At 32.5% G+C, this 26,622-nt stretch overlaps 1 protein-coding gene across 13 annotated transcripts in view; it reads right to left on the bottom strand.

Annotated features, from left to right (window-relative positions):
• Nucleotides 1-26,622, bottom strand: part of LOC140445304 (uncharacterized) — a 162,383-nt gene that overhangs the window by 84,441 nt on the left and 51,320 nt on the right. For 9 of the 13 annotated variants that reach the window (XM_072537262.1, XM_072537261.1, XM_072537259.1 and 6 more), the window contains 11 exons: nt 24,388-24,432; nt 24,215-24,331; nt 22,546-22,704; nt 22,427-22,486; nt 21,066-21,161; nt 19,955-20,038; nt 19,801-19,881; nt 18,721-18,798; nt 18,609-18,662; nt 10,633-10,677; nt 10,360-10,575 (listed from right to left, as the gene is read on the bottom strand). In XM_072537262.1, the coding sequence (XP_072393363.1) occupies nt 10,360-10,575; nt 10,633-10,677; nt 18,609-18,662; nt 18,721-18,798; nt 19,801-19,881; nt 19,955-20,038; nt 21,066-21,161; nt 22,427-22,486; nt 22,546-22,704; nt 24,215-24,331; nt 24,388-24,432 (1,035 nt within the window). The remainder of the gene's footprint in view (nt 1-10,359; nt 10,576-10,632; nt 10,678-18,608; nt 18,663-18,720; nt 18,799-19,800; nt 19,882-19,954; nt 20,039-21,065; nt 21,162-22,426; nt 22,487-22,545; nt 22,705-24,214; nt 24,332-24,387; nt 24,433-26,622) is intronic. The other 4 variants (XM_072537256.1, XM_072537258.1, XM_072537260.1 and 1 more) reach the window with 4 other exon arrangements.

The following is a 26,622-nucleotide window of genomic DNA, read 5'->3' as shown; positions in this document are numbered from 1 at the left end:
AGATTCCTTTAAAATCTATTAGATATAAATTAAATAAAATTTCCTTTTTAATGAATTTCAATATTACAAATACACAAAAAAATTATTGAGTACATAATAAATAATTCATATATCTGGATAATTTTAATTACAGACGCGAAATTATTGATTCAATTCAAATATAATATTATTATATTATAATTCAATCCAAAAATATTCAATAATAAACAGTAGTAGAAGAAAATAAATAAAATAAAATTCAAATTTGTTCAATACAATTAAATATAATGTTAAAAATATCTTGGATAATTATTACACGTATAAATAAATCACTTAGAAATATCAATGTTTACCTATCTTGGGAAATTAAACTGTCAGTCCAAATTAAATTAGCTTTAACAATAATAAAATACTAATTTACAGAAAATTATCAAAAGAAAGCCTTACAAATTAATTTTGTTTTTTGTTTAGTTTCAAAACTTGATGCCTCTGCAATATTGTTCACGAAAAAAATAAAACCGGTTAACTCTCAGTTCTAAAATATCCCTGATATTCCTTTATCAAAAACTCTCTAGCTAAACTCATTCCTTTTGTTCTGCTTATACAGAATTTAGATAAAACAATACTTCCTATCTCTTTTGGCTGCAAAAAACTCCTTGTCTATGATTCTCCAAATGAATAATAACTTATTTGTATTTACAAATACTGCAAAACTTAACTACTGCGACTTCTCCCAATCAGCATTCATAGACCAGAACTGCTACCACGTTTTAAACTCTTACTCATAAAAAAATTACTTTTTACACCGGAATCTCAGGATCCGATGTTCTTCCTTCTACGCTCAGTAACAGATAAGCCTCTTCTCAGCTTTCAAAATCCATCACCAATCCAAAATCTGCTTCTTTTATCTTTTAGTATTTTCAAAAATAACCAAATTTCCCAAGTTCTCAAGAAATTACTCAAATTTTTCATTTTTGTTTTCTATAACCGAATACAACAATGGAACCTGCACAATTAACTTTCTCCAAATTTCCCAGAGATTTTAAAACCGATGCGAAAGACAATAGAAACCGTTAATCGCTTATATTTTTGTTTATTAAAACCATGAAAAAAAGTTTTTCCCATGAATTTTGCTAACGAAACAACTGTATTTTACATATATATTTAATCTAATACTTGTATCTACATGTAGAAATAACAAATTTTTATTAGCTTTTGGGCAAACATTTGCTCAGATTGCGAGAAAGCAACAGTTGTCGATTTCCAAAAACCTGGTTTGGCAAATAAGTCCCAACACGCGATAAAATCTGATCTTGAGCTTGTCTCGTTGTTTTGAGTCTTGGTAGGCGAAAGCTGGCTTGACAGGAAACTAAAGACGGTTCTTCGTCAAAAGCCTGGCTCAAATCACAACAGTTCCCGAAGCCATAACATTTAATCGCGCCTCCTTTAAACAGTCCTTTTCCGGTATTTAAACTTTTCAGCGACACAATAATCGTTCCAAACTGGAGCTAGAGGCAGGCAGATTAAAATTAGCGTAACGCTGACATTATTTTTTAAAAAAAGAGTAAGTAGTTATAATATTATTATAAAAAATATATTCTATTCTATTGAATACATTGTAAAAAAAAAGATACAATATGTTTATGATAACTAAAGTAAGATACGAAAGTCCGAGATTAAATTTTTTTCTAAATATCTTAAAACAGTATGTCTGCAACATCTAACAAACAATACGCATGGGACTGCGCTAACTACTCCACGAAGTTAGTGGTCTGATTTGATTCGATTCTATTAGATTAAATTTAATTCGATTTGATTTGAATTGATTAAATTTTATTTAATTCTATTAAATTTTATTTAAATTTATTTAATTTTGTTTAAATTTATTTAATTGTACTTAATTTGACTTAATTTTGCCTAATTTTGTTTAATTTGATTGAATTTTATCTAATTTTATTTAATTTCATATAATTTTATTTAATTTTATTTAATTTTTAAATTTTTTTATAATTCTATTTAAGAGCGTAAGCGAAAAATTTCGTGCAAATGCTTTTTAAATGCATTCATTTTTTTCGAATCCTGAGAAAACTAACAAATTTTTTTGAAACATTTAAACGCAGAATAAAAGATTACATTATTACCGACGGTCGAAAGTCCCTTATAATAAACAAAAAGTTTCTTTTTTCCTCTTCTTTTTCACATCTGTAAAGTACTGAAATAACAATATAGAAGTTTTCAGGAACTTTTCATTCTGCGTTTAAATTTTTCAAAAATACTTATTAGTTTTCTCAGAATTACAAATATTTTAAAATCAAAATTAGCCAAATCGATCCAGTCGTTCTCGAGTTGTTATAAAAAAAATATATTGTATAAAATTATAATAAGTATATATATATATATATATATATATATATATATATATATATATATACATATTGTTATGATTGTTTATTTTGAGTTCAAACTTAGTTTATTGAGCCAATAAAAAAATTATAACTTATCTGTTATCAAAAGTAAAATAATCCTTATATTACCTGTGTTCGATGGATTCAAAAGATTTTCTAGTTGTCTTTTATCGGGATAGAGAAAAAAGGATAATAATACAAATATATTATATTACAAAGATTTACGTTTCTTTATTTTATATGAACGAATAAAACAATTATTAAATTCTGTCGTTATCTTATCAATCAGCATACAAGAAAATAAATCAAATTATTATGATAATAAGATTATAAAGCTACATACATTTATATTACGTGAAAAACCAATTTTACGTAAAGTTTTCTTTACTTGAAAAAAAGAAACCACAAAACTTTAAACTTTTGATTTGCCTAACAAAACCTCAATTCTTAAATTTGAATGCTAATGACCATGATGTCGAAACGATCCTTCACAGATATAAAATTCAATTGTACAAACACTTACAGTTTATTTTCTTCTTGAGTTGTATGTTGGAACATACCCAGAAAAGTCCAGTCTCCTCAAAGATGTGATCTCCCTTTTTTGGCACCTCGGCTCCTTCTTTACGTCTCTGCAAACCTCCTGCAGACTACACAAAAAACACCTGATTCACTTCTCCAAACTCCGCTACTTATTTATGACACCAGGACCTCCTTTTGTCAACTTGATGCCGTAAGAATACTTTCACATATACTTTATAAAAATGCCCACGGTAGATACAAGGACCTCTTTTAATCTACTTGTTATCTCCTTCTTCAAACTATTCACTTCTTTTCGTTACGCCGGTATCCAAACTCACGAACCACACCCTATCTTGAGACACACGACTGTTTCCTTTCGATGACCAAAATATGACTAACTTCTCCTCTCTCATGATCGATTCACCAAATTCCCATTTTAAAAACGACCGTCCAATCAAAAAGCTTAAATTAAGTTTATCATGATTTTGGAAAAGCCTAATTTCGGTTTCAGAGAAAAACTAAATAGCTTACTTTAAAATTGGTTTTTTTCAATACATCATTTATACCTATTTCAAAAGATTAAAATATGGTCATTTAATACTCGACTATACAAACAATGAAAAGATTATTAACTTGCAGGTAAAATGTCTTCTAATTCTAAACAAAGGTTTTTTGATAATTTTGTTTGCAACGGAAACAGGTCGTTTGCCAAACAAATTTCTATTCTTATCTACACTAAATCTTATCTTAAATTAATATATACATTTTTGTTTATAATGATTTCTTAAAATTTTATTCCGATGGATATTTTATTTATTTTTCTTTGGTTGGGAAAGAAAAAGTATGACAAATCCCCGCCTTTGCATATGATAAAAATTGCTGAATTATTTAGGGATTTTTCTCTATGCAAAAACAATAAAGAATAGTCTTCCAACATTTTTTTAATTTCTTCTTTCACCTGTTGTCGATATTTATATGGGATCGGGTACGTCTTCGATTGAAAGTTTCCCAAGTTTTTAACCTCAAAAGAATGTTGGTGTTTTTTTCCACTCTGTTTTCCTCATTTATAAAAGTTTCGTGTTCTTTTAACATCAGACTCACCTCATTTTCTTTTTCTTCTCCACATATCAATTTTCTTTCTTTTTCCTCAGATTCTTGACACATATTTATCGCACATTTTTCCTCCTCTTTTTCATCAATCTCTTCCTTAAATACCACTGTTTTAATCATATCCTTTTCATTTTCCTTTGTTGACACTATTTCTTTTTCTTCTTCGGGGCTTATCCCTTCTTTTGAGGAATCTCCGGTAGTGACTTCCTTTATCCTTTTCTTAAGTTTTCTTCCTTTTCTTCTTTGTCCTCGCTTCGTTGCCAAATTCATTTCCACTGTTTGTTTCTTTGTCTTTAGTGAGCGCCTTCGTGAAAAAGACGCTTGCTGTTCTTGTTCTCTTCTACTTCTGTCGCTTTGTCTCTCATCCTCATATTCCTCTATGTGTGTGTTGTTGACCGCTCTTCTATTTTCTCTTGGTCTCTCGGACCCGTATCGGTTTCCGCGATTTTCCGGTTCATTCGTTCTATTATTATTTCGGTTTTCCTGATATGTGCGATTGTTGTTTCTATTCGGGTTCTCTCGATATCTGTTTTCGTTCCATTGCCGATTTCTTTGTTCATAATTTACTCTTCCGTTGTCTCTACTTTCGTTTTCCCTCCTCGGGACAAATTCTCTTCTTGTGTACTCTCTCCTAAAGTTTTGTCCTCTATCTCTATAGTCTTGATTTTCTCGTTGTCTATAATTTTCTTGCGTTCTCCTCATTTTTCTTTCTCTTAATTTTGCTTCTCGTATTTGTAAGAATTGACATAAACTGTCAATATCTTTGTAGTTTTGTAGGGTTATGTGATCTTCTAAGGTATCTTCAAAATGTCTGGCTATTAGTTCCACTAGCTGTTCGGACGAATAGTTGTAATGTAAGTGTCTTGCATTGTTGTATAGTTGTAGGGCATATGTTTTTTCTGATATACCTATACTATCCTGGTATCTCCCATTTTGTAATTCCTTGTTTATCTCTATCTGTTGTATTTTCCCCCAGAAATAATTCAGAAATTTTTGTTCAAATGTTTGCCAAGTTTGCAATTCTTCTTCTTTGCTATCAAACCATAAACTTGCCTCATCTTTAAGATGGTTCCTTATCGTTTCCTTTGCTGTTTCGAAATTACCGATATGTCGTACTTTCTTTTTTAAATTGTTGATGAAAATTACTGGGTGTAATTTTTTTACGTCCCCGCCAAACTGTATTTTTACCTCGCTTGTTCCATGGATAACCATTTCCCTTCTTTCCCCGGAATTTTGTTCCTTTTTGATTTCCTCCATTTTTCTTTCTATTTCTCGCATGTCTTCTTGTAAAACGTTTTCAAATTTTGTTTCTAATTTTTCTAATTCCTTTTTCTGGACAGTCTTAATATCCTTCATTTTAGTTTCTATTTCTTCTCTCTGCATCTCTAGTTCCTTTTTCTGGCAATTTTGTATCTCCTTCATTGTATTTTGGATATCTTTAATCTCTGTCTCTTGTTTTGCATTCTTTAGGGTTATTTCTTCTATCTGTTGTATCAGTTCTTTCTTTATCCCCTCAACACATCCTTTAATTTCCTGTTCATAGTTTTCCAGACGCTGCTCTATATTCCTGTTATTTAGTTCTATTGCTTGTCTTGTTTCCCGTTGGTTTTCTTCCATTGTTTGTTTTGTTTCTTGTTGATTTCTATCCATTGTTTGTTTTGTTTCATCCATTATGTGTTTTGTTTCCAGTTGATTTCTATCAATTTTCTTTGATGTTTCAATTTGGTTTTTCTCTATTGTTTGTGTCTGTATTTGCATCATTGCTAATAATTTTTCCAGCATCCCTGTTTCTTTTCTTTCCTCCATTATTGTAGCATTTCCTTCATTATCCGATCCTTCATCAATAATTGTTTCCTCTTCTATCTTATCCTCTTTCCTTTCTTGCGTTTTGCTTTGACTCCTTGTGGTCGACATGTTCGTTAGATTATTTATCCCCGCCAAATATGAAGCTTTGAAATTTGTGCAATAATATCCCCGCCAAATATGAAATTCGAGTAATGTTGCAAAGACGAAAACTTTTCCTCTTATCCCAAATGCAATAAATTCAAATAAATGCAATAAAATTTTAAAACTTTTGTCAGTTGTAAAAATCAATCAAATATCATAAATTATATCATGTAAAAATTTGTACCTAGAGAAATTTGAAATGTAATGTCATAAAAGCAAATATTATAAACTTTAACCATCGGCAAATAAATTTTCAATCAATCTGCTTTCTTTCTCTATCCGTTTAAATTTTAACTAGAAATTCTTTCTACGCCTTACACGTTGGGGGCCATTTGTTATGATTGTTTATTTTGAGTTCAAACTTAGTTTATTGAGCCAATAAAAAAATTATAACTTATCTGTTATCAAAAGTAAAATAATCCTTATATTACCTGTGTTCGATGGATTCAAAAGATTTTCTAGTTGTCTTTTATCGGGATAGAGAAAAAAGGATAATAATACAAATATATTATATTACAAAGATTTACGTTTCTTTATTTTATATGAACGAATAAAACAATTATTAAATTCTGTCGTTATCTTATCAATCAGCATACAAGAAAATAAATCAAATTATTATGATAATAAGATTATAAAGCTACATACATTTATATTACGTGAAAAACCAATTTTACGTAAAGTTTTCTTTACTTGAAAAAAAGAAACCACAAAACTTTAAACTTTTGATTTGCCTAACAAAACCTCAATTCTTAAATTTGAATGCTAATGACCATGATGTCGAAACGATCCTTCACAGATATAAAATTCAATTGTACAAACACTTACAGTTTATTTTCTTCTTGAGTTGTATGTTGGAACATACCCAGAAAAGTCCAGTCTCCTCAAAGATGTGATCTCCCTTTTTTGGCACCTCGGCTCCTTCTTTACGTCTCTGCAAACCTCCTGCAGACTACACAAAAAACACCTGATTCACTTCTCCAAACTCCGCTACTTATTTATGACACCAGGACCTCCTTTTGTCAACTTGATGCCGTAAGAATACTTTCACATATACTTTATAAAAATGCCCACGGTAGATACAAGGACCTCTTTTAATCTACTTGTTATCTCCTTCTTCAAACTATTCACTTATTTTCGTTACGCCGGTATCCAAACTCACGAACCACACCCTATCTTGAGACACACGACTGTTTCCTTTCGATGACCAAAATATGACTAACTTCTCCTCTCTCATGATCGATTCACCAAATTCCCATTTTAAAAACGACCGTCCAATCAAAAAGCTTAAATTAAGTTTATCATGATTTTGGAAAAGCCTAATTTCGGTTTCAGAGAAAAACTAAATAGCTTACTTTAAAATTGGTTTTTTTCAATACATCATTTATACCTATTTCAAAAGATTAAAATATGGTCATTTAATACTCGACTATACAAACAATGAAAAGATTATTAACTTGCAGGTAAAATGTCTTCTAATTCTAAACAAAGGTTTTTTGATAATTTTGTTTGCAACGGAAACAGGTCGTTTGCCAAACAAATTTCTATTCTTATCTACACTAAATCTTATCTTAAATTAATATATACATTTTTGTTTATAATGATTTCTTAAAATTTTATTCCGATGGATATTTTATTTATTTTTCTTTGGTTGGGAAAGAAAAAGTATGACAATATATATATATATATATATATATATATATATATATATATATATATATATATATATGCATAATATGTATATTACGGTATACCGCAAGGTTACTACACCCGTCTCGATTTTTCGAGTCACGCTAAATACGATTTCGGGCCCGTACAAAACATTACACCGAGCGATAAGAAGTATTCACTCCAAAAATAACTCTTTAGATATAAACTAGAAAACTCTTATAATACAATGCTGTTAACTCTCTCTTTAACCAGATCACTTAACACACATTAGAAGTGCACAGTTTTTATTTACAACAAAATCATAGCCTTAGAACAGAATAAAACACAAAATTGGTTAAAAACACAATGTGATGAGATGGAGTTAATGGAACAAAAACACGATACATTTAATATGCATTAAAAGGTAAAACAAGCACCTGGTCTTCAAATATCCAACACAGGTCCGAATAATAGGTCCGAACAATCTTCGTCCTACATATGTAATAACCACTTACCAATCACATCAGACGAAATGGAAAAAGCAATATCGCAACTAAAAGATGGCAAAGCTCCTAGACCTGACAATGTATATGCTGGCTTTATAAAGCTATTTAACACCGAAGGTACTCAACGACTAACAAAAATATTCAATGACATATATTTAAACGGTGTAATACCAAGATCATGGCTGAAGTCAACGTTTATAGCTCTACCAAAGAAAACAAAATCTGTATCCTGCAATGACTCCGGACCATCAGCTTAATGAGCCACATTTTAAAATGATTTCCAAAATCATTAATCAAAGGATATATAGACTATGCGAAGAAAAAATCAGCCGTACACAGTTTGGTTTTCGTAACAACGTGGGTACGAGAGAGGGTATCTTTAGCATACAAGTGCTATTTCATCGATGTAGAGATGTGAATTACGATATTTATTAATACTTCTTTGATTACCATAAAGCATTCGATAGAGGAAAACACAACAAGCTGATGGAGATATTAACGAATATTGGAATAAACACCTGTGATCTAAGAATTATTAGCAACCTTTACTGGAATCAGACATCGTCTACCCGTACAGAAACAGGAGAATCCGATGATATAAAAATCAAATGTGAGGTCCGACAGGCATGTATACTATCACCCTTGCTGTTCAACATGCACTGTGAGGAAATCTTTCAAGAAGTAGTAGAGGATGTTGAAGCCGGAATTCGAATTTATAGAGAATGTATCAATAACATCAAATTCGCGGATGACAAGGTGGTATTCGCTGACAGTTATGAAGCCCTCCAGGAGTTAATGAATAGAATCACAGAAGTAAGTAAGAGATACGGATTTTCACAGAACATTAAGAAAACAAAATGTATGATGATCTCTAAGAAGGAACAGCAAACTGAAAGAATCAGTGTGAATGATCAACCAATAGAAAGAGTAAAACATACACCTAAAAACATATAATAGAGAAATATACGAGCAATATAGCGAACCAACTCTAGCACAACATACTAAACTGCAGAGATTACGGTGGGCAGGGCACGTGGTCCGCATGCATGAGAATAGAATCCCCAGAAAATTATTAAATGCAAGAATGCAGGGAAAAAGACCTGTTGGAAGACCTAAAAAGAGATGGGAACACGAAGTCGATGAGGATGCCAGGAACTGCCTGGGAACGCGTTCATGGAAAAGAACAGCGGTAAATCGAGATGATTGGAGAAGCCTGTTGAAGGAGGACAAGGCCCGATTTGGGCTGTAGCGCCATTGGATGGAAAACATACACCTAACTAGGTACAAACGTCAATGAAAATTGGAACCATTCAATAGGAATCAAACGTAGAATAGAGAAAGCAAGATCTGCATTTCAAAAAATGGTTAAGCTATTCAAATACCATGATTTATCAGTAACCATAAAAATATCAGGTTACTATGATGTTATATCTTTCCTATACTGTTGTACAGAGTTGAGTCGTGGACTCTCACAGACGCTACCTGTAAGAAAATTGAGGCTTTCAAAATGCGGCTTTATCGTCGAATCCTGAAGATATCCTATACCGACCACGTAACTAACCAGGACGTTTTATTAAGAATGCAAAACGGAAAATAGTTGTTAACCACAATAAAAACAACCAAAATCGAATACCTCGGTCAAATCATGAGAAACAGCGAAAGTTATGGGTTGCTGCAATTAATTCTACAAGGAAAAGTAGAAGCAAAACGAGGTCCAGGAAGGCGAAGGATTTCCTGGCTGAAAAATCTACGTACGTGGTTCAACACAACAACCACAAATCGTTTCAGAGCAGCAGTTTGCAAAATACACATTGCCATGACAGTCGTCAACATCCTACACTGATAAGCACTACAATAAAAGGAAGATTAGGTGTTTAAATTCTCCTTCCAGATTCGAATGCGCGTCTTGAACGAGAGCTTGGTTACCTCCCTGTCGACTTTACTAACGAAGGGTCAACTTGAGTGAATATTGTCAGTATATAGAAACGCGTCTTAAAATTTGTTAAGCGAGGAAAATTTATAGTTTGCAACATACATGAGATTAAAAAAAATTAAAATCCTTCAGAGAATTTTTACAGTAGGATTGAGAAAACATCCGATATACAACAGTAAGAAAATTCGATATATTTTATTACCGTACACTGATCGGAAACAGACTATAGCTAATAAATACAAAAGTTCAATAATTATTACAATAAAATCTAAAGACTAAACAATAATAATTAGTTATATCAACAAAAACTTACCTCTTTCGTCAATTCTTCTACTCTATTTTCGCTTTGCACTAATTTTCCTTTAAACAATTCGACTTGTTCTAAGTAACAAATGCCATCACAGTTTTCTTCGTTTGTATCCCGATCGCACACAAATTCTCTACTTTTTTCTTTCGAACGCTGCAGCTCTTGTTGCAACATCCTCAAGGTATCGGCTTGAAATTTGATTAGTTCATCTCTCTGTATCAACTAAAAATATTTCAAAAGAATGTATAAAAATCCACGAAGTATTTTTATCTTTCTAACCTTTTGTAATTGTTCTTCGTCCGGATCACTCGCATCTGTTTGTACCTAAAAATCAAATAAAACTAATTCAATGCATATAATAGTACATTCCAGTAATCTTAAAATAGAATCTTTCACTTCCACAGGTATTTTTAGAACTGCATACTATAAACATTGATGGTATGTATGTTGGGGAATATATGTCTTGGTCAGCAAGATTTAATTTAGTATTATTTGGAAGTAGGATTAAGTTTTGAAAATTTTATTATATTAATAAAATTTACAAAAATAATTTATATGTTTTAATTGTAAAAAAATATAAACTTTAAAAGTGTGTTTTTCTTCTTCTTTTCTTCTAAATTCCGATCAAAATAGATCTACGTGTGGGGTTGTTAGGCCCTGTGGGACCATTATCGAGAATGCTTTCTAACACGGGTTTTACCGGGGAAATGAAATACTCGCCGGCGACTAAAAGTAACAAAACTAGGGCCATTACGAATTTGGCAACTTGGTATGTACAGGAGTTAAGATCGAAACAATTATGTGTATGCAATCAGCAAAATGAAAATTTTGTCTAGAAATGAAAAAGATTTATTCGATTTAAGTTATTGGGGTGACATAGTTAAGGAAAAATACATATCGAGGCTTTCATACATCGGCCCTATTTTTTTATAAACAAATGCAAGTCTCAAAATGTAGTTTTTTATCTGTAGCCTTATTTGATATATTAGGAGTAATTTTTGTATTGTGTTATGAAGAGACGATTAATGTGAATTTTCACAAATGGCGTTCAAAATCCTATTTTTGGCTATGGTGGATTATTTCTCTATGTCATTTATAGGTTGCTGTGTCTTTTCTGCTGTCGTGACTCTTTTCCATTTCTTCCTGTCCTTACATTGAACTTTCTAGCCTTTAACATTCATTGTTCTTATATCATCTTCTACATTATCCTTCTATGCCTTCCTCTACACCTGGGCCATAGTGGTGTCCAGTTAATTAGTTGGTACCAGTTGATAAAACAGTTGTGCTGGTTTATCTCTAGCCCTATTTTCTTTGCTTCCTTATCTCATTTTTCAATTGCTCTTGAAGAAAAAACAATAGTAATGAAGTGAAAGGATAAACGTGAGGTTTGTGTGCTGTCAACGCTGCATAATGGCGAAATGGTTACTGAAGAAAGGCAAAGAAAGGAGATAAAAAACATAGGATTGTTTAAGACTACAACAATACTATGGGTGGCGTCGAACATGCTGTGGAATGCTTTTGTGCTGTACAAGAAAAGCGGAGGGCAGGAACGCATCTAGACATTCGAATGGGCTTGATAACGCAACTGATTGAGGTTTGCTACAAATATAGAGGTGTGTCAAGAGGAAGACCTTCAACGCTTTCAAACCCACTTAGACTTACCAGTCGACATTTCCCAGAAGTTGTTCCTGTCACAGGGAAAAAGCTCATCCAACTAGAGTATATGTTGTGTGCAGTAAGGTGAAGGATGTATCCGGAAAGAAGTTAAAGCGCGAATCAAGGTAATACTGTTCTGATTGCGATGTGGGATTTTGTGTGATGCCCTGCTTCAAGACGTATCATACGGTAACTAACTTTTAGTTTCTCTTGTTTGTGTTCATTATTATAAAAATTTTAAAAGCAGCATATATGCATGTGTTGTTCTTTACAGTACGACGCAACTGGAAGCTCTTCTGAATAAATACTTTTTGATCATCATTCACAGCGTGCATAAAAACTTTTGTTGTCTAGTTTACTGGGAATGGCTTTTAGATGAAAAACAAACATACAATGCTCTAGGCAAGATAGACAACAAAACCTTTTGCTTGCAGGTTTTATTCATCCAACCAAAAACCCATCAACGAGATATCTCGGAATAGTTATTATACATATGTTCAAACGTAAAAAAATAAAAAAAAAAGCAAAAATCAACATTGTATAACATTTTTGAATTCTCCAAGAAGTGAAGAAGCAAGTGCATTAAAAATGGTTTTTTTTGACCGTTTTGGAAAAGTAAATGGTTCGTTAAGGGGTTAATAAATGTTAATAACTTTTGCAACAATAGGTAACATATGAATCTTTAATGATAAGGCCATTACAAACATGTCTATATAAAGTGTGCCAAATTTTAAACAGATCGTTTTGTTACTTATTGTTAATCGTTATTAAATATTTATCCCAGATTTCAAAAATTTAAATATTTATTGCTGCTTACGGTACGAATTTTGCGAAACATGAACTTTTTAAGAAAGTGATGTTTTTTTTCTAATAAGCAAATAGAATTACCCCGATTTTAAAAAATTGAAGGTTCTACGTTTTCTAGAATCGGATTGCAAATTTTTCATCGCGCCTCAATTTGAAGTTCCAATCTCAAAATATGGCGGACTACAAGCTTCTTCTTCCACAGATGCAGAGCCTGCGCGAGAACCTTCACTTAAAAAGGCTACTACTTATTCCAAAATACATAATTTGCGTACTTATTAATTGCATAAAAAAATATAGATATCCATTGACTCTACGAAAATTTCAACTCTTAAAATTTATAAACAAAAGATATCATTAAAAAAAATATTAACTTAGCTTCTATTGGTCGTAGAAAGTTCTTTTTTTAAGTGCCTGTTTTTCAACCAGCTTTTCGGTCCAACTTATTGGAAAGACGTACATAAAAAAATTACAAAGTAATTTTATTTAACAATAAAACACTGATAACTTTTGTTTTCAAAACTTCCACAAAATTTATTATAATATCTTATCACTACAGCCGTTTCGGCAGAGTTCTTTTAAGTGATCTATTTTTGGTATGTGTTTACACTATATAGTCTTTAACTGAATAGATTGAGGAGGAGAGAACTATTTGTCTCAAGTTGGCCATTCAGAATTATGTCTGCATTTTTTAATTTATTAATTCCCATAGACTCTGATAAAGATAGCTTATTTTAGATGTGAAGAATTAGAAATTCGTCATTAAAAGAATGATGATGGTCTAGAAGGTGAAGTGTGTTTGTAGAATCTGTTTTTCTATTATTGAAAGCCCTTTTATGTTCTGCTATACGTTTGTTAAAAATTCTACCAGTTTCACCGATATAAGTTTTTGGGCAGTCGCCACATTTATGTGTGTACACACTACTGTGTAAGTGCTTGTTGTTTTTAATATATTTGCCTAAGTTGTTGTTTGTTCTAAAAGCTGGTATTATTCCTTTTTTAACGTGTTAGGCTATTTTTGCTGATATCTTGTCTGTATATTTAATCGAGCAGAAGATACTGGGTATTTTTCCCGTGGTGGAAATACCAATTTCAGGGCTTTCTTATGTAGTCTAGAGATTTAGATTTAAAATTTTATTTAATGTTGGTCGTTGTACCCATTGCTTACTGCTTTTTTGCTTAATGATATTTAATTCTATCTAATAAGTTGTTTTTTGACATCGGAATTTCTATTAATCTATGTAACATGCTATGGTAGGCTGCCAATTTATGTTGTGTAGGATGGGATAATGAATTGTGTATAGTTTGTTGAACTCATGTTTGTTTTTAAGTCTGACAATTTTTAAACCTAGAAAACTTAATCAGTTATTCTATTTGTTTATTAGCAAAAAACATCACTCTTTTAACGGCTTTTTATAGTTTTAACATGCAAGAGTCCATTCTTCTTCTTCAAGTTCCATCTACGCAACGGAGGTCAGCAATCACCATAGCTATTCGGACTTTATAGACGACTGCTCTAAAAAGTTCGTTTGATGTACATCCGTATAATTATCTTCTTTCCTAAATAATCAGTTGGAGCAAGTTGTATCTCTATTCACGTTTAATATATCTGAGATATTCCAATTTTCCTGTTTTGATTGTATTTAAGATTTCCATTTCTTTAGTATTCTAACCTTTTTGTTTGTGACGTGTTCTGTCCACGATATTTTCAAAATTCTTCTATACACACAAAACTGGAATGATTCCAATTTTTTCATTGATATCGCATTCAAGGTCCAAGCTTCCATTCCATAAAACAAAGTCAAGTAAACGTAGCATCTCACCAACCTAATTCTTAGCTCCAACTTTAAATCTCTTGTGCCGAGCACTCTTCTGTTTTGTTGAAATTTGCTCTAGCTTTTTCTATTCTGATTTTGATTTCCTTGTAGGAATCATTTGTGGAGTTAATCATTGTTCTAAGACATGTATATTTGTCCACTCGTTCGATATCAGTTCCGTTTATTCGATTCGAAAATTCTCTTTTTTTTTAAGTTTCCGATATTTTCATAAATTTTGTCTTCTTGACGTTTATTGTTATACCGTATTCCTTCCCATACTCCTCTATTCTGGTCACCAATCTCTGAAAATCTTCAATATATTCGACAAAGATGACAGTTTTATTCGTATATCTAATATTGTTAATGGGAACTCCATTTACCTTTATTCCAGCTGTTCCACCTTCAAGAGCTTTTTTCAGGATCTCTTCCGAGTAGTACTTGGAAGAAGCGAGAATACGCATCCCGGTCTCACCCTACGTCTAATTTCAATTTCGCTGTTTGTAGTATAAATTCGATATGATCCTGGGGTCATTGTAGCCTATCTTCTCGATTTCAGGATTATTTGTTCACGTCGTATTCTATCGAATGCTTTATTATAGTCATTAAAACACACATATCTGTGGGTGAAAGCCATAAGCTGACATGTCCTAAAATCGCAATTTGAGGGTATGCGTTCCCTGAATAGATGTGGTTAATTTCCACATCGTGGCAAAACATGACATGTCTACATTGGACCATAGAATGAGAAAAAGCCTTGGCATTTAATGACATGTTATTTTTAATGGGTTCAGAGAACGTCAAAAGCTGATATGTTTTGTGGCACAATATGATACACCTTTATAGTGTCTGAGCAGTGCAGGTCAAAAGGTGACATGTCGGGGATTTACAACAAGTGCAACAGGTGCAAGTACATCTGCAATGGAAATTCTTTCAGATTCGGCCTTACCTTCTTTGCAATCAGTACCACAATTTACGATTGCAGATATTGATATGAATCAGCCTTCAGAAAATCCTCCTTAAACTTCTTCAATTTTACCACAATATTGTTACTTCCACCAATTTTAATGTCAGTGAGGATATTGGTAATAACCATCGTGCACGTACATCTGCAATGGAAATTCTTTCAGATTCGGCCTAAGCTTCTTGACAATCAGTACCACAGGAAAATAATTTATCTGATGAGGATTTATTTGAACATAGTTCAGATGACTACATACCGGATACTGAAAGTGCAGTAGCTCAGCTGTGTATTCTAACAGAAGAAATGTCAAGAAAAAGCTTAAGAAAGATAGGCATAATAAAACTCTTACTGATTTAAGAACGCATACAGTTCCACAGAAAATACATTATGAAGGGGGTAAGAGAAAGTGCATAAAAAAAAAGAAAATGTTGGGGCTAGAGTACACATCAAGGAAAGGTATTGTGCATGCGGTTAAAAAATCTGTGCCTTTAGAAAAATGTTGTCGAATAAACTGCCACAACAAAATAAGTGTAAAGATGCAAGAGCGAATTCATGAAGAATTCTACAAGTTGGGTGATACTGTTTGCCAAGACCAAAGGTTGATGGATGGGGTTACGATATGCGAGAAAAACATGCAGAAAAGGGAGAGGTACAGATAATACGCGTTTCAATAATCTTGTAATTACAGTTAAGTATGTACTGACTTTAAATGAGAGTAAAACAGAAGTATGTAAATTTTTTTTTCAAAATGTTTATGGTCTAACAAGGAAAAAATGCAATGTTATTGTTCAAAAGAAAATAGTTTCAAAAACTGGCATTTGTCCAACGACTGGAAGTGGCAAACATCCTCCACGTAGTGAATATTTAGAAGAAAGACTTGATATACTAAACCATATTAAAAGTTTTCCTAGGTTTCAAAGTCACTATTCACGTCGACATACAAATAAATATTACCTATCGAACACGCTTAATATACGCAAAATGTGTGAGTTATATGAAGACGTAAAAAAATCAAAAGGTGAAAAGCCAGCTTGTTATCGATTGTACTGTTTTGTATTTAAAACAACAGGGTACATTATCAAGAAATCTTAAGTTGACACTTGTAAGAAGTGTGATATCTGCAAAACACAATTGAAAAATTCAAATGCAAATGAACGTATGAATATTGAAAAAAACAAGTTAGAATACGAAACTGTATATGAACTAGCATATCGTTCAAAAGAAGAAGACAAAAAAGCGGCAATGGAAAATACCAATGAAAGAATTATTGTGTTTGATTTGCAAAAGTGTTTGCCTAAACCTGATCTGACAACAAATGAAATATATTACAAAAGTCAACTGTGGACACTCAATGAAACGGTTCGGGATACAACAAATGGTATGACCTACTGCTACATGTGGCATGAAGCAATATTCGGTAGAGGATCAGATGATATAGCTTCTTGTTTATATAAATATATACAAGAAAATATACCAAACAGTATTACACATTTAACAACATACAGTGACAATGTTTTGCCCAGAACTGAAATATAAATTGTTCTATCATCAGGTTAATAACATTGAAGAAACGTTCATCCTTGGAAATCATTGACCAAAAGTTTTTAGAGCCCGGTCATACACATCTAGAATGCGATGCAGATCACGCTCGCATTGAAAGAGCAAAGAAATCAAGTGACATCAAAATTTCAATTCCACATGACTGGTTTCAGTTTGTACGGACAGTGCGTGGCAATATACCTGCTCGTGTAGTTGAGATGAAGAATAATGACTTCTTTTCTTTTTCATCGTTAATTAAATACATTTATATTAAAAGAACATCTGACACAGTTGGAGACAAAATAAATTGGTTAAATATTAGGTGGATTCGGTATACAAAACATTCAGATGTCATTTCATTCAAATATTCACTTGATCGTGATGCACCGTTTCGTAAACTAAATTTGTTGAAGAATCGTCGTTCTGCCGGTAGGCCAAGTGAAGTCACTGTTCTTTTGGCACATAATGGACCAGTTTCCATTAACCCACTAAAGAAGAAAGACTTACTAAGCATACTGCCGCTATTTGATCCTGTTTACCATGGTTTCTATACTAATCTAAAAACAAGCAGCCTATGCCGAATTAGTGGACCAGAAAATAATACTGAAACCGATGAAGACTAAAATTTTGTAAAATAAATAAATACTGTTTTGTGTACTCTTAGTCTTATTAAACCCGTCAGGTAAGGTTTTTTCCATCAGTGTACTGGCTAATAAAACATGTCATCTTATGACTTGCTATAAAAGTTACTGTTAGGAGCGGTAATATTATTTGTCATTACATGACATGTCAAAGAATTCAATATAAATTAGGAAAACAAAATACTTTTCAGACAGTGATAGAATAATTCAATTAAGTATTTATTGATTAATATTAAACACTAGTAGCAATGATACAAAAATAAAATGTGAATTAATAAAATGCTTATAATTTTTCTATTTGCTCTGGTGAAAACCTGATATGGCAGCTTATGGCTTTCGGCCACAGATATATATATATATCTAGATTGACGTCCAATCACCGTCGTATCAGTATCTTAAGCGTATTTGTGTGTCATTAATGTTTATGTCCAGTTTATGATATATTCGGTCATGGATGACTTTTAGTAGTAATTTTAGCACATGGGACATAAAGCTAATGGTGCGGTAATCGCCACATTCTCCTGCGTTTTTCTTCTTGAGGAGACAAATAAAGATCGAACCAGTATAGTGTTTAAAATTTTGATATTTGGGATAAATATTTAACAGCATTAAACAATAGCTCACAAACCGATGCGTTTGAAATTTTGCTCATTTATATAGACACATAATAGCCTTATGATCAAGGTATTATATGTAACTTATGTTTTCTAGATGGGGTATATGTGTATTTTCACATAAACCAAAAAGAAAGAAAAACTCAAACTGAAAACATACTTCTTTCGGAAATAAATTGACGAAACTAACAAAATAAAAATGGTATCAAAACAAAATACTCACTTCACTATTACCACAAAAATCTACTCGTAAATTTTGCCTACAATGCTTGCATAACTACAAATAATAGTAAGTTCTTTACTTAAATATTAATAAAAGTGGCTTTATAACATACTTTAAGCTTTCCCTTTAACTGAATTAAATAAGACTGTAATTCTTCTATTCTATATTTTAGAACAATAACTTCTTTATCCTAAAAAATTTAGAATGTTAAATCATTATGAACATGATTTTATTATTTAAAGAACGGATCTGATGATAAATTGTTATTATTTAGGAAACAAGTCTTGCCCAATAAGTTTATTCATTAAAGCATTCTACCCAATAAAAATAAAAAAAGAAACAGATTTGTGCAACAACTATAAAGTTCCAGGAATCGACCTCATCACCGCACAAGTCCTCAAACAACTCCCTAAAAAAACAGTTGTTCTTATAACCATGATATATAGCAGTATTTTGGGGCTAACTCACTTCCAAATTATCTGGAAGTTTGCTCAAATTATCCTTATTCAAAAACCGAGAAAACCTACAAAATTACCCAGTTCCTATCGGCCCATAAATGTCGTATCCCTATTGGCCAAAATATGAAAAAAACTATTTTTAAAAACACTTAAAAACGAAATTAACGAAATATCTACGACATAATACCCCAACATCAATTTGGTTTTAAACAAGAGAATTCTACTATAGAGCGGTATCATAGAATCGTAAACGAAATTATAGAGTAAAAAAGAAAAGAAATATGATCCGCAGCATTTTTGGACGTAGAAAAAGCATTCGATCATGTACGGCATCATGGAATACTATATAAGATAAACAACTCCGTCCCAAACAATAGCCACAGGAGAAAGAGCAATGGAATGACGGATGTTCCATTTAAAACTAAAGGTCAAGAAGAACAATATTTGGATAATGAGGACTAAAGTAAAATATGCTATACAAACAATACCTACACTTGGATAACAAATGGAAATTTATAACAGTAGACGGAAATCTGGTAGATGAAAAGAACAAATTATTCACTGGAGACCATGAGATTTCACACGGAAGACAGCAATAAAGATGACATCAGATAATACGTAAAAACAAAATTGACGAGCATAACCCCGGAGAGAAATGGAAACGGGAGGAAGAGGTCTATGTCTAGTACTGGACGAATAAAGGGTTTAAGATAGATAAATGATTTCTTTCTTACCTTGGTTTTAGCTGTAGGCTCGTACTGGTATTCCAACTCCTTCATCGCTCTGTTCAAAGTAAAAATCTCAGTGTCTTTTTCCTGCAAGTAAGTCATTATTGATCAACCTTACAAAAAATTCTTAATATAAAAATAACAAACAAAATCTAGTTACCTTTAGTTTTTCATTAGCTTCACATAGGCAACTATCCAGTTTTTGTATTTCTTCATTTAGGGTGGTCATTTGTAAACATTTTTCCTGAAAAGACAGAAATAATATTCATATAAATATAGTGTATGAGAGCTAAAAAGCTTAAAAAAAAAAATAAAAACGTAAAGATAGTTTTATTGGGATTTGAAAAATAGTTTTAAATTATCCGTCCGGCCTTTTAGTTCGTTGCTTCCGAGTATTTGCAATTTCCCCAGAACATATTACCAATCTATAGCTAGGTGATTTGGATGATAGGAATGTCACCTCGGGATCTTCGATGCCTGGTTTATTGTAAGCGTTTTCCATCTCGTCGATATGTTATAATTATTTCATAGGAGCCGGAAATTCGCTAGAGATAACCAGTAGCAAAGAGATAACTCTAAACTAGCAAAATAAGATTTTACTGAAAACTGGAAGTGAACTAAATAAAAAATATTGAATTACAAACTCAGAGGAAAAAGTGTAGAGTTGTTGCCAAAACAGGAAATAAATGCCTAAATCCTGGAATCAAGAATATAAAGGTTTTAGAATATGTCATGCCTTCTCTAACCTCCTTTGAACATAAATCTCTCGTTTTTTCTTCCATTGGCCTCTATCTAGTACTATTTTTCCAGCTCGTTACTTATGATCATCACTTGGTATCCATTAATATCAAGAATCTATATAGATAAGAGAGTTACTGTGCTAGGAGGCATAGATAGCTTCCCCTTCTAGCTTCAAATTTCAACCTATCATGCACGCGGTATCCCTTGTTAGATAGGTATTAGACGAGACTCTGACGACGAAGGAGTTTGGCTAGATAACTGTACTTCTACTTAAAGAGACGGACCTGAAAACGCCTGGTCCTCAAGGTTAGGTAATGGCCCTTGGGCTAATAACACTACCTTGTCCATACATAAGACACATATGCCCCAAAAGGATCACGAAACTCGAATTTTGGAAAGGTAGAATATAAAAATTTCCGCAGTTTAAAATACCAGATAAAACGGCAAATGAGATGTTACATTTAAACAAACAAAATGTTATAAGAGACACTAAGAAACGGATTTTCACTTTTAAAACACATAGTACGTACCTGATCCTCTTTCTCCCGGACGGTTTTACTTTCTTGTAGAGTATTTCGTAGTTCTTCAATGGTATTGTTTAACTTTTCAACTTCTTCATGAGTTACCTACAAAAAAATGTTTTACTTAATTCAATTCATGCGAAATTATATAAGACGCTGTCTTATGTTACAATGTTATAATAGCAAGCTATCGTCTTCAGAAGCCAACATTATCCGTCAAAATCATTCACAGCGTGGAAAACCAATACTTCCTTGAATTAGTGGGGAAAGCCTCTCCTTTAGATCAATAGCAACTTATCTGGGAGTAATGTTTACCAAAATTCTCAACTGGAATGTTGAAGGTGACTTTAGACGGGGTAAGAAACAAAGCACAAGTGTTTACAAGCACCACTTCTCTCATCTTAAACATTCAAACTTATTATCTCACTTTAGGTAAAGGATAAACTACTTCTTACAAACAAACAAAAAGAAACCGATTTTTACAGGCAAAAAAGCACCGAAACTGAGTTCAATATCAATGGGACACGAAATAGTTATTTGAATACCAAGAGAAGAATATAAAGATTACTTCAAAAGAAAGGTTTAAGTTTCCGGCATTTGTGAGGGTCTGGGGCTGTATGTCCCCTTAAGGAGTTGGACATCTTTTTATTGATGGCACTGCCAATGCTGCGAAGTACAAAAATATTTTACAAGAAGAATTATTGTTTTCTATTAGTGAAATTCAACTGCCAGATGGATGATTTATATTTCAACAAGATGGCAGAGCCTGCCATATGCCGAAGTCCATATGATCATAGTTGCAGAAAACGAATATTCCTGTTTTAAAATGGCCTTCAAGCAGTCTTGATCTATTTCCTATCGAGACTCTTTGGAGTCAGATAAAAAAAGTATATCGAACTAGACCAGTTCACACAACTCGTAAATTAAAGGGTAAAGTTTAGGAAATTCGCCATAACTTTCATCCAGATTACTGTTTAACATTAATAGGCACTATAACAAAGATAAACGATGTCGTTTTAAAACATAAAGGTGACTACACACAGTGGTAGGGCTGACTAAATGTTTGGTCCAATTAAATTGCGCCAAACATTACTTTGCCTTTTTGTTTATTTTATAATTATTGTACTTGATAAAAGTATTAGATATTGTTGATTAATTACCGAAACTTATAATAGTTAAATGATAAAGATGTATTGCATATTGGTTTTGGTTCAATTCATATGCGTCTGGGCTAGCACTGACGACAATGTTTTCAGTATGAAACAAATTATTAATCAAAAAATATTTAAACCAAAACCTGGAAGAAAGAAGTTTTTTGGAAAGGTATTTGTGAGAAAAGGGAAGTGAATGTATAAGTGTAAGATTCTTACCTTACACAGAAAACATTTGGTATCTTTTCCTAATTGTTTAACTCCGCCATCCAAAAAAGTCTACAATATTGCCATTTTTAATAAAACTGTATGTGTTTATTATCTATTCGGTTTCCTACCTTTTCTCTGATATATTTGTCTAATTCGATTTTAAGTTCGTTGCTTTCATCTTGCAACTTTTTATTTTCTAATTCAATTCTACGACATTCTTCTGCTATACACAGCTCTTGTTGAACTGCAGTTTTATATTTCTCTTTCATACGATCCTTCTCTATTAACTAATAAAAAGAAAATATTTTGAAGTCATAATCAAAGCTTTTACGGAGTACATACACTAGGTAACCAGTGTCTATAACAATTATAAATTAGGCCAAAACGATACTAAATACAGACATATTTACATCATTAATGTGTTAAATTAAGAAATATGATCTAAAAACTCTTTTAGTTGATTTCAAAGCAGCATATAACTAGGGGAATAGAAGCCAGCTGTCTACAGAGTCGTAAGAAAAATTTAACTATCGGAAAACTAAAGAAATTGGTGAAAATTAACCACTGGAGCTATAAATATTAAGTAATGGAAAATGAGAAAGAAATGCAAAAATGTAAAAATATCAATGATTTAATGGATTAAAATGAAGGTGGCTACTAATATTCCACACTTGACAAGTAGTTAACAAAAATCAAGTACTGTGTAAGAAGACACGACATAAAACTCGACATTTTACTTGTACTTGCTGTCGGGGGTCTGTAAATTACGCAAAGTCAAAAGCATCACATTAGAAAATAATGACATAATTATGTCCTGTAAGCAATACACGTGCCTTGGAGTGGAGTTAGATTCGACAGAGAAAGATGATCAAGAAATAAAAAAAAACGCAAGCTAGAAGAATGATAGACAGTTTGAACCATGGAGTCAAGAAATAGGGAAAAGAAAGAAATATAACATATATGAAACTCTGTACTGTTATACAGAGCAGGAACTTCGCTGCAGGAGCAGTAATTCGCAACTATGAGATAAGACGATGATAAAAGCAACTGATATGGTACTGACATGACCAGAGGATGGAAAATAGAAGACTCCCGAAAAAAGATTATGGAATGGCTTCCCTCAAACCGTAGACGATGAGGAAGACTTCAAAAGTCCCGAACAGAAGGAATAATTAAGACAATGAGCGGAAGAGACCTTGGAGAGGACCAATGGAATGATCGAATGGTATGTGAATTGAGCATCGGACAACGTCGAAAGATACTTTAAAAACCAATTAAGTAAGAACAGCCTAACAGCTTAAACACGCGCGATGACGCTCCAACCCATCCCGCTCAGACCGTTTCCTCCTCGAATACACTTCTTAGTAATTTTCATTTACCTGACCGCGGAAATTTATCTATATATATATATATATATATATATATATATATATATATATATATATATACGAAACTTTATAAACGAAAAGAAAGATAGGAGAGTATTAAGACTAACGAAGCTGTTCTTCGCATTGGAGGTTAGCGGTCATGGTGGCAAACTTTCCTCTTTCGTTGTTCTGATAATTTTTTAAGGTTCATCCCTGTCCAATTTTAGACAAAAGGAAATACAGATTTGGAATAGATTAGCAATCATAAAAAAGAGAAAATATCGCACCATATCGCCTCAAAATAGTTTGATATATCGTACTCTATAGTCGAAAAGAATTTCATATGAAAAAAATTCTTAAAAAAAACTTAAAAAGTCTATCAAAAATTCTTATCACAAATTACTATTATAAGGTGTATAAAAATACATACGAAATTGTTAAACTCGCTTTCCAACTGTTGAATGTGAGATTTTGTATCATCTAGTTGTTTTTCTAATACATTTTTCGCTTCCTCGACACTTTCTTTATCTTTTTCTACAGAATCATTCTAAAAACACAATAAATTTGTTGGATCGCTAATAAATTATTCAATATTTACAATACCTTCGTTTGAAGTGTTTGTATTTCCCTTTCCAGACAATGGGTAAGCTGTAAAAGGAGTTTATTCGAATTTAATAGACCTTTTTGTGCGTAGAGGAGTTTGGCGTCGGACTTAGTTCATTAGTTTAACTAAACTTAAACAAATGGATTTCTAATACTGTACGAGGGCCTGAGTAAAGTATTTAAAATAAACAACAAACATCACTTGGTCACGAAAATTAATATATTTTATTATTTAATGTTGAGAGAAATAAAACAAAATGTCCATCCCACACATGTTAACCAATCATCGGCTTTCATAAACTGGATATAACAGGAACAACAAACTCGTAAGTCAGAAAAGCTGCTACTTACTATATATTTCTAAACGATTCTAAATTAATAGAGCAGAAAAGGAGTTTGATCCGCAATAAAAATAAAAGCAAAGTAAGAGATGACTAATGGAAAATAGCAAAACTTGCAAAAAAAATTCTCTGTCCACATCCCAATGAAAAATTTAACAAGATAATTAATTATACACTAAACATGATTAATATATAGAGTTTCCAAGAAACCTGACAAACTTCAGTTTTTCTTCTTCGAGTGCTTTCTCCTATCGAAAATCGGCAAAAATTTTGACCAATTCTTTTATGTTGAGTCTTTCTCAGCAAACCGTTCGAACCAGTCAGTCCAATTCGTATGTTTTTAAGCTAAGAGCACTAACTTCGTCCTGTTCCACATCTCATCCTCGACTACAAGATGTAGAAAATCGTATCTGTTGTTTACCATTACTTTTAAGATACGGAGTTAAGCTCACGTTCTCTGCTCATTCGATGGAGAACTTCCACGATGGTGGTGTGGAAGGTCCAAGATATTCGTAACATTCGCCTATATATCCAGGTTTCAAATGCATTAAGTCTATTCAAACTGGCAACTTTTATCGTCCACGCTTCAACTCCATATAACAGTGTTTTTATAAATACTTCACAAAATTGTATCTTATTTGCAGATCGAGTGATCTGTCACATAAAAGAGGCTTCGCATTTTCAAAAAGTTTAGGAGCGGACGAGCTTGGGGATCATTGTCGTCATGGTTTCGTGTTCAGCGACCTCGAAAACCCCGAGCAGCAAAATTGGACTCATTAGCGCCTATATTATCCGAGTTACAAATTTTTCATTTTTTATACACTTGGAGATGCACTTTGGAAATGAATTTTCTTTATGCAAAAAATGCAACTTCTATCTCGCAGATATAAATTTTGTTCAAAAAATTTCCTGATACTCCCCCGAATCGAATAAACGTTACATAGCGATTTATCTTAATGCGAAAAATTTGAGGATTTAGTGGTTTTTAGTGCTTCATTGCCTCGCCTAACGGTAAGTATAGAACTTCAAGTCTCGGTTCCTTCTTCATTCTTAGATATATGCTGCTACCATTATAATGCGTTTACAGGACCGGTGGTCTTGGTCTTTAATTAATAATCTAAAGCAATCAAACTATGAAAATTCTAAAAATTGTAGTTTTTCAAATTTTTCTTTTTTTTTTTTCTCAAACTATTTAATCGATAATTGATAATTTCGTTTTTGAACTCAACATTATAATATTCAGAAATAAATAAATTCAATACAACAAAACATCAAAGCGATAGAAACAATATCTAAGACACACATTTTTGCTGGTTTAAATTCCTATTATACAAATTAGCGCCCGCCCTGCCATACGCGCTTCATTATCAATTAAAAACAATGGTTTAATAGTTATTTATACACCAGGGGTGTTATGAAGATGAATATGTCCGGAGAGCAACATAATCTAGCCAGAGGGCCTCTGGCCCTGGGGATGGATGTTGCTCGATTGGCATACTCATCCGGTAACAACAGTGGTACATAAAAAAAATGCATATATTTTTTGTAGGTGCAGTAAAATAAAAATAAAATCATCTCAATTTTAGTTTTTATATTATGTACAGTAAAAAATACAATCTTGTATGTACCACTGGTGTTACCGGATGATTCTGCCCATTGAGCAACATCCATCCTTCGGGTCAAAGGCCCTCTGGCTGAATTATGTTACTCTCCAGGAGTAATCATCTTAATAACACACTTGGTGCATAAATAACTATCAAACCATTGGTTTTTAATTGATAATGAAGCACGTATGGTAGAGAGGACGCTCATTTGTACAATGAGAATTTAAACCAGCAAAAATTTGTGCCTTAGATCTTGTTTCTCTCTCTTATACATGCCGCAGCTCGACCGC

Source organism: Diabrotica undecimpunctata, chromosome 7 (assembly GCF_040954645.1).
Source record: "Diabrotica undecimpunctata isolate CICGRU chromosome 7, icDiaUnde3, whole genome shotgun sequence".
Taxonomy (NCBI): domain Eukaryota; kingdom Metazoa; phylum Arthropoda; class Insecta; order Coleoptera; family Chrysomelidae; genus Diabrotica; species Diabrotica undecimpunctata.
The sequence above is the reverse complement of the archived record's forward strand: the minus strand, read 5'-3'. Positions and strand labels throughout refer to the sequence as shown.